General features: G+C 35.0%; 1 protein-coding gene across 1 annotated transcript; it reads left to right on the plus strand.

The window, feature by feature from the left end:
* The first annotated feature begins 8,760 nt into the window (after positions 1–8,760).
* Positions 8,761–9,421, plus strand: LOC126941017 (60S ribosomal protein L18-like). The gene has a single exon (XM_050767187.1). The coding sequence runs from the start codon at positions 8,778–8,780 to the stop codon at positions 9,342–9,344; it is 567 nt and encodes a 188-aa protein (XP_050623144.1). The 5' UTR covers positions 8,761–8,777; the 3' UTR covers positions 9,345–9,421.
* Positions 9,422–11,032: the final 1,611 nt, after the last annotated feature.

Raw genomic sequence — 11,032 nt, forward strand, 5'->3', positions numbered from 1 at the left:
GAACAAAAATGATAAACCATACATTAATGAATAGGAGTGTCTGCCTTAATATTAATTGACATGGGTTCCTGTCTTGATGAGGAGCTGCCAGGCTGTTTTCCAAAGTAGCTACAGCACTTTACAATCCCACTAGCAATGTATGATGATTTTGATTCTTCCACATCCTTGCCAAACACTTATTATCATCTATATTTTTTTCATTTTGGCCATCCTAGAAGATGTGAAGTGTTACCTTGTATTTTTTAATCAAAATTTTCCTAAGGACTATATTTTCATGTACTTTTTGGTCCTTTGTGTAATTTCTTCAGAAAAATGTGTATTAATATTCTTAAGACATATATGAATTTGTTCTTTGTTTTTATTATTGAATTACAAATATTTACATATTCTGCATACAAGGTTTTATGTATTTATATTTTCTGCATAAAATTCCCTCAATAGATATGAGATTTGTGAATATTTTCGTCAGTTTTTGGGGTCAAGTTTTTACTTTCTTGATGGTATCCTCTGCAGCAAATAAAAGGTTATAATTTTGATGAAGTCAAATTTAACATTTTTTTCCTTCTGCTGGGGGTGCTTTAGATGTCGTATCTAAGAACCCATTTGTGAAATCCAAAGTCATGAAGATTTAACACCTTGTATTTTTATAAGAATATTATCGTTTTAGCCGGGCAATTAGGGCAAACATTCATTTTAAGTTAATTTTTGTGTATGCCATCAGGAAGGACTCAAAAGATATTCTTTGGCATCTAGATATCCAGTTGTTTTATCATCAGTTGTTGAAAAGATGATTCTTTCTCCATTGAGTTGCCTTGTATCCCCGTTGAAAATTATTATAACATAAATGTAAAGGTTTATTTCTGCATTTTCAATTCCTCTTTTTGGTCTGTGTTTACTGTTATGCCAATACTACACTGTCTTAATTATTTTTTCTTTGTAATAAGATTTAAGGTCAATAGTGTAAGTTCTCCAAGCTTTTTTTTTTTTTTTTTTTTTTAATATATTTTGGGTTTTCTGGGTCCATTGCATTTCTATCTGAATTTTATCTTCAGGTTAGCAATTTCACACAAATAAAGAGCTGGGGTTGTGGCACGGATTGCATTCAATCTATAGATAAATGTGGAAAGCATTGCCAATTTCATAGTGTGTTCTTTTCTGTGAACATGGGATGTCTTTCTTTTTTTCTTTTTCTTTTTTTTTTTTTTTTTTCTGTTTGTTTGTTTGAGACAGTTTCACTCTTGTCACCCAGGCTGGAGTGCAATGGTGCAATCTTGGCTCACTGCAACCTCCACCTCCCGGATTCAAGCAATTCTCCTGCCTCAGCCTCCTGAGTAGCTGGGATTACAGGCATGTGCTACCACGCCCAGCTAATTTTTGAATTTTTAGTAGAGACAGGGTTTTGCCATGTTGACCAGGCTGGTCTCAAACTCCTGACCTGAGGTGATCCACCCACCTCTGCCTCCAAAAGTAATGGGATTGCAGGTGTGAGCCACTGTGCCTGGCCGGGATGTCTTTTTATTGTTTGGATTTTCCTTATTTGTAAATGATGTTTTTTAGTTATCCGTTTATGTCTTAACATTATTTTGTTAAATTTATTCTTAAATATTTTATTATTTTTATGCTATTACAAATGAGGTTATTTTCCTATATTCATTTCAGAATATTCATCGATCGTATATAAATGAATCTGTGTATTGATCTTGTATCTTGCAACCATGCTAACATATTTATTCTTTTTAAATTTTAAGAGTTGCAGAGATAGGTTTGCTCTTCATTCTCCAAATGGATGCCTTTTATTTTTTATTGTCTAATTGTCCTATTAAAATCCCCAGTACCACATTGAATAGAAGAAGTGAGAGCAGACAACCTTGTCTTTTTTTCTAATTTTAACAAGAAAACATTCATTCCTTTATTATTAAATATGAAGTTATGTGTGGATTTTCACATATGGCCTCTTAAAAGTTGAGGAAGTTAACAGGTACTTGTATTTTGTTGAATGTTTTTATCATGAAAGGTTATGGTATTTGTCATTTTTTCCTGCACTGTTGAGATAATCTGTGGTATTTTATTCTTTATTATATCAGTACAGCATATTTTATTGATTTTTAAAAATTTGTTAACTTTGAATTCCTGTAATAAATCCTAGTAGGTTGTAATAAATAATATTTTTCTAGAAGCTAGTTTTTTTTGCTAATATTATGTTGAAAATTCTTGTATCTGTATTCATAAGGTATATTGATCTGTTCTTATGATGTCTGTTTCGTTACCCAGGTAATAGTGAACTCAGAATGCATTGGGCAATGTTCTTTCTTCTACATTTTAGAAAAGGTTGAATAGGATTGATATTAATTCTTCTTTAAACATTTGGTAGAATTCACAAGTGAAGCCATCGGTGTCTGAACTTTTCTTTGTGGATTTTTTTTTTTTTTTTTGATTACTCATTCAATCAATTTGCTTATTGCAGGTCTATTCAGATTTTGTAGTTCTTGAAAATCTTTTGATAGTGTGTATCTATTTTTTCAAAATTGGTCTATTTCTTCTAAGTTAACTATTTTGTTGGCATACAGGTGTTCACAGTACTACATTACAAACCTTTTTTATTTCTGTAAAGTCACTAATTATGTCTCCTCTTTTATTTCTGGTTTTAGTAATTTCAATCTTCTCTCTCCTTTTGTTGGTCAGTGTTGGTTGCATAATCTTTGGGCTTCCTAATTTTATTAATATTTTTTTCGATGAACTTTTCTCCATTGTTTCACTATTCTCTATTTCCATTCTGATCTTTATTATATTTTTCCTTTGGCTTTCTATAAAACACTGTTTTCCCGTGTTTTAAGGTAAAATATTAGATTATTAATCAGAAATTTTCTTTTTATTTTGCAATATAACTGTTTTATACCTATAAATTTCACTCTGAGTTCTAGTTCAACCATATACCATGATTTTTGGCATGTTATATTTTCATTTTCATTCATATAAAAAGGTATTTTTAATGCACTTTTTATTTTTTGGACCCATTTAGTGTTTAGGAGTATTAATTTCTACCTATTTTTAAATATCCCCTAAGTGTTTACTAATTTCTAATTTAATTTCATTGTGACTAGAGAACATACTTTGTATGACTTCAATATTTTTTAATCCTTATTGAGGGTTTTTTGGTGTCATAGTGTATAGTCTATCACAGAGAATATTTACGTATTATTGGGAAGTATGTGTGCATTTTTATTAGTGGTTTATTCAGGAGATTTCTGTTGGGTCTGGTTTTGTCGTAGTGTTGTTTAGGTCTAGTTGTTTCATAGTGGTGCTCAAATTTTATATTTTCTTGTTGTTCTTATGCCTAGTTGTTCTATAAGTTATTAAAAGTAGGGAAGTGAAATTTCAATGATTATTATTGAGTTATATATTTGTTCTTTTAATTCTGGTAGGTTTGCTTCAATTTCCAATTCCTGTCTTTGCCTGAGTCAAATATTCTTCTTTTTTTGTACCTTTGATTTTCTTTTACTATATTTAAAAAACATATATTTTCTTAGTAATTTCTTTGGGCTCTAAAAGTTAACATTTTCTTTTTTGTTTCTTCTGCCAGTTCAACTGTGATATTAAAGTATTCTAGTAATTTTTCATTTCAGTAACTGTACTTTAAACTCCACAATTTCTGTTTGTTTATTTTAAAGATAATTTCGATCTATTTATTCTCTACATGGCAAGATATCTTACTCGTTTTTCTTTAATCCGTAGACATAGTTTCCCTTAGTCCTTTGAACACACTTACAATTGCTGATTTTCCTTTTGTCAAATAAATTCAATATCTGGGCTTCATCAAAGACAATTTCTATTCTATTTTTGTTTGCAATATACAGCGTGAATCACACTTTCCTGTTTCTTTGCACTTTAATATTTCTTTGTTGAAAACTGGACTTTTTAAATAATGTAATGTGGTTACATTGGAAATCAGGTTTTCTTTCTTTACCAGAGTATTTTGTTTTTGCTGCTTGTTGTAAATATTGTTTGTTTAGTGACTTTCCTGATCTAATTTTCTAAAGTGTGCATACTTTATCATGTGTGGCCACTGAAATTTGTCTTAATTAGCATAGGAGTCAACTAATCATTGGACAGAGATTATGTTAATTCTCTTGAATTGATAAGTTTCCCAGCTTTTGCTGAAGAGTTCTCTGTGTGTATGGGAGTAGATCCATGCTCTAGCAGGCAGTTACATCTCTGCTTTCAACTTTACAATAGCTCTGTCATATATATATATAATATGTCACATATATATTCACAATTTCTTTGGCCGCTGTGTGTGTGTGTGTGTGTGTGTGTGTGTGTGTGTGTGTGTGATGAAATGCTACTCAGCCATAAAAAAAGGGATTTAAATAATGGCATTCAGAGCAACCTGGATGCACCTAGAGATCATTATTGTAAGTGAAATAATTCAGGAATGCAAACCAAACATCGTATGTTTTCACTCATAAGTGGCATCTGAGCTATGCGGATGCAAGGGCATAAGAATGATTCAATGGACTTTGGGGACTTGAAGAAAAGGGTGGAAGTGAGGGATAAAAGACTACCCATTGAGTACAGTACACACTACTCTGATTATGAGTGCACCAAAATATCAGAAATCGTCCCTAAATAACTTATTCATGTAACCAAAACAAAAAAAAGACAAAATTTATACACACAAAAAAAAAATTCATGTAAATGTGATCTTTCTCTCTCAAAAAAAATTTAAATTTTAAAAGATGAAGAACTTACTTCCAGGTTGGGCACGGTGGGTCATGTCTATAATCCTAGCACTTTGGGAGGCTGAGTCGGGCAGATCACTTGAGTTCAGGAGTTCAAGACCAGCCTAGGCAACATGGCAAAACCCCGTTTCTAAAAAAAATAAAAAATAAAAAATGTATATGTATATATTAGCCAGTTGTGGTAGCACACCTGTAGTCCCAGCTGCTCAGAAAGCTGTAGTGGGAAGCTAACTTGACCGCAGGAAGCGAAGGTTGCAGTGAACTAAGTTCTTACCACCGCACTCCAGCCTGAGTGACAGAGCCAGACCTGTCTCAGTCAGTCAGTCCAAAACCTTTACTTCCAGCTTATAAACAATCTCAAGGTCAGCCAGAGGGGAGAGTAAAACCTTCTCAGATCTTTCCTAGAAAAGCCTATGGCCTTCTAGATTCCCACAAATATTTTAGAGATTTTAGAAGACACCTATGGACGTTTCATTGGCATCAACTGTTATTACCCTCTCAGTCAGCTGATGTTGAATGATTGCCGTTGATAATTTTCGACAAACACCATAGAGATAAGGCTGTTTACATAGAAAGAACTGAGTTAGGTCAGTTCCAAGGCCTGGAATGGAGTTGTTAGGCTGTTACCAGGAGAATCAAATAGTGATGATAATTCTCAGGGGAATAGAACTCTTGGGAGACTCCTAACCCATTCTCATTTTTTCAGTGGCTACAAGGGTGCAGAGTTTCATAGCTACCATAATTGGTTTCAAGGCTACCATGGAGCTGTGGAGAGGAGGATGGGATAAGAACATGTCAAAACAATCTAAAGCTTACTGTTCTTACTGAGATTCAGCCATTTTGTTGAATAAATGCTGCTTCAATTTTCGTAAATCTCTAGTTAATTTTCAGAGTTCTGAAAACATTGATTTTAACAAATTTTGTCAGTGTTCTCATCATAGCTTTTATGGAAAGACAGTTTTTGTAGTTCTTAATCTGCCATTTCAGAAGTGCTTCTCCACTATTTCAACTTTAAAAACACTTTTCTATGTCATTACAAAAAATAAAAAACATGAAAAAGCAATATAGGGTTAATCTCACCATTTAACCAATAAAGAATCAGAGGATGAAATAACCTATTTGACAAATGTTTCCAAACAGGCAATGCCAATGACAGGATTACAACTGACATGCCTTGATTCTCTTCAGTTTCATCCAGAATCACATAAAATTATAATATATGGTTTTCATTGTTTAATATTTAAACTCATAATACTTTTACTGACTTCCTTGAATATGCTACTTTATGAATAGGTGATCAAATATATATATACTACTCAGATAAGAAACATTAGAATCATTGTTCTTGTGATTGGAAATTATTTTACACTCATGTACCTCATCACAGTCTCCTTCTGAGGGTGTAGAGTTATGTTACACTTTACTGATATATAAATTATGTTATTTAACATATGTTTATATTGGATTTTGGACTTGACTTAAACTAAGATAAATGTAGGCTCTGTTAGTTATTGCAAGATACTAAATTGTAAGCATTCATTCTTTCAAGAGACTACCCAAGAGCAATTAAACTGCCACTTATGTGTGTAAATAATTCAGGCATTTTTCTGTTTTCTCATTGACACTCCCATGTAAACAGTAAATGAGGAACTACCATTTAAAGTCACTGGATAATTCAAAGACAAAGATAATTCAGGCAGACATGTAATGCACATAATTTGACTAACCTTGATGAAGTGCAAAATGTTATAATTACAGAAAGGCAGATATTACATATTTATCAGTATAAGTTTAAATGTTTCTTTTTCTTATTGAATTGTACTGGGAAGAAAAGCATAGCAATGACATAAAATATATGGAATATATTTAAATTAGTTTATTAAAGTACTTTTTGAAAAAAAGCCAAAGAAACCAACTCTGTGAAACTTCAATAAAAGGAATTCATTAGCTCACGTTAGCAAATGAAAAAACAGAATTGCCAAGCTTGGGAAAGAGCAAGAACCTATTAAATCTTGGTATTTTTTCCTGGTAAGTGGTCTCATAGTGTTTTGTGGGACGACATCATCCAATTCCTCAGTTCCAGACTCCATTCCTAGAGTCTCAACTCAATATTCAAATTTTCAGTTCAGAGAGTTGTGTTGACCTAGTTTGATATCTATTATTACCCCGGTAGTCAGAGGGACAGGGCCCTATGAACCTATTCATGCTGTTTCTTTCACTGTCAATGAAATCAGGAAGTGAAACTTTGTCTTCAGTGTTTCTGGTCTGAAGAAAACAGTTATTCTTTGCCCAGGATCATAAGAATTTTTGATCCTTGTAAGGAACATAGGGAGCAATTAGATGTGCTATAAACAAGTCTTTATTCAATGTTTCAGTTTAGACTCATCTAATTCTTTCCATTTAAAATCTATATTATGCCAAGAAACATCACCCTTTTATGTGTCATATAATGTAAGCCAATATTAAATTAGTTAATGAAATGAAGTGTGAGAATGGCCAACTTCCTCAATGAGAAACTTGAATGCTTGTTCTGTGGATACGTCATTCTTAATTAATTCAGCTTGAACCAATGTATATTTCAAATTTATTCTCCCAGTTGCATTCTTCTGATTTTACTTCCCCTCCATACCCTGCCTCTGTCTGCACTCCCGGCAAGGTTGAGTTTGAATAATGGCTACCACAGAGTCACAGCTTCTCCAGGCTAGAAGGATGCAATAGGCATTATAATGAGTGTTTGTTGCCTTATGCCCTTAGGGTCTGCAAGTCTCAGAGATTAAGTTTTTTGGTTTCTTTTTAAATTATTATCATGTTTTGGTATTTTTCTTATACACATTATATTTACTAATGTTAAAAACTCACCAATACATCATTATAATTACTACTTTTTCATCTGTAATCATTTCCTTAGCCCATTACAGCTTAGCTCCCAGCCACTGCTTTGGCTGCACTGGCACATATTTATTACATGCATATTAGGTTTCTACATGTTACAGGCCCCAAAGTACCATGTACAGTAGGATTTTATACAATTGCTTTTCAAATAAGACAAAAAAGGGAAAAAAATGTAGTAATAATGGCTGTTATAATCACCTGATAACTTACATGTAGCTTATTATTCTCTTGATTAATTAATATTTATTATTATCAAGAAAACTTTCCCATAATCTCCTCATTATTTATCTGTTATTAAAGAAAGACATAGCAAAATGTCCCCAACAGCCTGAGTTTCACCATCTGTGGGCACATTGCGAGGTGATGTGGGATCTTGATGAGTTTCTCCCTAACTGCCCATGGCTTCTATTTTATTAATTGGAATGTAAATCACACTGCCTTTCACCAAATCTTAGTCTAATAACCCTTTTCTAATCCCAATTTCTCTGAGAGAGCATATGCCCAGCAAAATAATTTCTAGAACTGATGTCTTAATGATTTAGACTTCTTCAAAATTGGAAGCAACTAAAAAATGAGTATCAGACTTAACGGCGATCTCCATAGGAGGAGCTCAGGGAAATCTCTGTAGCCTGCTGCTGTTAGTTGTTTGTATTGTCTGCACATAACTCTCAAGAAAGTCTGATTGGCCTACTTGAGAACACATGACAACTTTCTTAGTCAACATAGCTGCTAAAACAAAATACTATAGACCGGGTGGCTTAAAAACAAAAATGTATTTCTCACAGTTCTGAAGGCTGGGAAGTCCAAAGTCAGAGTGCCAGTATAGTAGGGTTCTGGTGAATCTCTGCTTCGTGGTTTGCAGACGGCCATCTTCTTAATAAGTCCTCTGGTGGGATAGAGGGAGACGGGGAGAGGGAGGGAGAGAGAGAGGGGTATGGGAAGGGGAGAGGCTCCTTTCTTTATAAGTAAAGAAAGGAGCACCCTTTCTTTACTTGTAAGGGCACTAATGCTATCATGAGGTCTCCACTCTCATGACCTAATTAGACCCCATCTCTAAACACTGTCACATTGTGAATTAGAATTTTAACACATGAAATATAGAACACATTTCATCTTTCCGGACCTGGCCGAGCAGGAGGCGCCATCATGGGAGTTGACATCCGCCACAACAAGGACGGAAAGGTTCCGCGCAAAGAGCCCAAGCGCCAGGATATCTACCTGAGGCTGTTGGTCAAGTTGTATAGGTTTCTGGCCAGAAGAACCAATTCCACATTCAACCAGATTGTGCTGAAGAGGTTGTTTATGAGTCGCACCAGCTGGCCGCTTCTGTCCCTTTCCCCAATGATCTGGAAGATGAAGCTTCCTGGCCGGGAAAACAAAACGGCCGTGGTTGTGGGGACCATAATGGACGACGTGCGGCTTCAGGAGGTGCCCAAACTGAAGGTATGTGCACTGCGCTTAACCAGCTGGGCCCGCAGCCGCATCCTCAGGGCAGGGGGCAAGATCTTCACTTTCGACCAGCTGGCCCTGGACTCCCCCAAGGGGTGCGGCACTGTCCTGCTCTCTGGTCCTCGCAAGGGCCGAGAGGTGTACCGGCATTTCGGCAAGGCCTCAGGAACCCCACACAGCCACACCAAACCCTACGTCCGCTCCAAGGGCCGGAAGTTCGAGCGTGCCAGAGGCCGACGGGCCAGCCGAGGCTACAACAACTAACCTTGGATCCTACCCGCTTATTAAAAATATTTTGAATGCTGAAAAAAAAAAAAAAAAAAAAAAGAACACATTTCATTCATAGAACCACCAAATCAAGTGAATTCAGCAATTCAAAACCTAACTCCAAAATTATATTAATTATGTGAAGATGGAATGAGAGGGCCTAGGAGTCTCTAAAAGAACAGTAACTCCAGGAGGAGAAAATATGACACCTCTATTTCCTTCCCTTAATGACAGATTGAACAAATTCAGTAGATTTTAAGTCACTTTTGATCATCAGAGAAGTACAAAATCAACTCTAAACCCATCTATCTCTTCCCTAACCTTGCTTCAGAATTAGCCTTTGACTGGGGATCTGTACTAGGGGAGAAGCTATGGTCTGAAGACTGCTCCTTCTTTTCTTAATCTCCTCTTTCATCTGTTTCTAATATTGCCAAAACTAGGGAAAGTGATGCATATGCTTTATTCTTGACTGGGAAGCAATTGCAATTCTCTTTCAGTTGCTGCTACCTTCTGGCTAACACTGACACTTCTATGTGGCAGGCATCTTGGGCACATGGTAAGGGTTGGTTTTTTTTTGTTTTCAGCTTTGGCAATGGGGGTGGGCAGGTGCTGTGGGCTATTCCTACTGCCTAGTTCACTGATGCGTATTTTATGTGTTATCAAGGATCTGCTTGACTTCTTTCAGCTCTTGCCAATTTAGGTGCATTTTTGAAACTGTTCCTACCAAAATACACTTAATTGGCAGGGAGCCATTTTTCTTGAAATACTAGCAAATACTGTACTGCAAGCCTAGTCATAGTCTGTAGTGTCCAGTTGATCCACACGGATACACGTAGAGCATTAATGTCATGCCAAAGAGTGGGAAAGAGGGTATTTCCTGTTGCTCCCTTTCTCTCCTGCCGTTTCTCTCCAAGCCACTACTCATCTGCTGAGCTTGTCGCAATGGCAGTTCAGCAGAACTGCCCCCTAAGCAGTGACTGAGAATGAACAACTTCCTACATGTTTCTTTGACACTTAATTCTTCGCTCAGCACCGTAAGACAGGTCAAAAAAATTAATTCTTCACAAAACTGACTTCAGTATCATTTGTTCACTTTCTGTTTACATCGTGTCAAAATACATCTATGTACAGTATATAGGAAAATCAATCCTTTAAGGTCCTATGTGTGGCAAATATTTCCCTGTTTTATAAATTAACCCCTTGAAATGTTTTACTAAAAATAAAGTTGCAATTTTTATGTAGTAAAGTGTATCTTTTTTATAATTTGGAATTGTGTTTTATGCCTCAAAATCTTTTTCTCTATAAGATTATAATTTCATTCACTTTTGGCAATCATAAAAATGCACCTGTGCAAATAGATATTTGATTCATTTGAAATTTATTTTATTGTAAGGAGAATGGTGAAGGTACTATTTTATTTTAGTAGATACCCAGTTTTCCCAGTATAATTTACTTAATAATTTGCATTTTCCTCATTGATTATAATGATCACTAGTGTATATTAAGTATCATGCTATTTTCTTGGAAATCTACTTTTAAGCATTAATGAGCTGCTCATTTTCTAGATTCTGTATTGTTTGGTTAGTTTTGTAATTGTTTAGAATGATACATTTAAAATGTAACATGTCCATTAACATGGCATCTTTCTAATTGCTTAAATCTTCTTACATGTTCCTTGGTAGAAT

Source organism: Macaca thibetana, chromosome 18 (genome assembly GCF_024542745.1).
Source record: "Macaca thibetana thibetana isolate TM-01 chromosome 18, ASM2454274v1, whole genome shotgun sequence".
In the NCBI taxonomy this organism is placed as follows: domain Eukaryota; kingdom Metazoa; phylum Chordata; class Mammalia; order Primates; family Cercopithecidae; genus Macaca; species Macaca thibetana.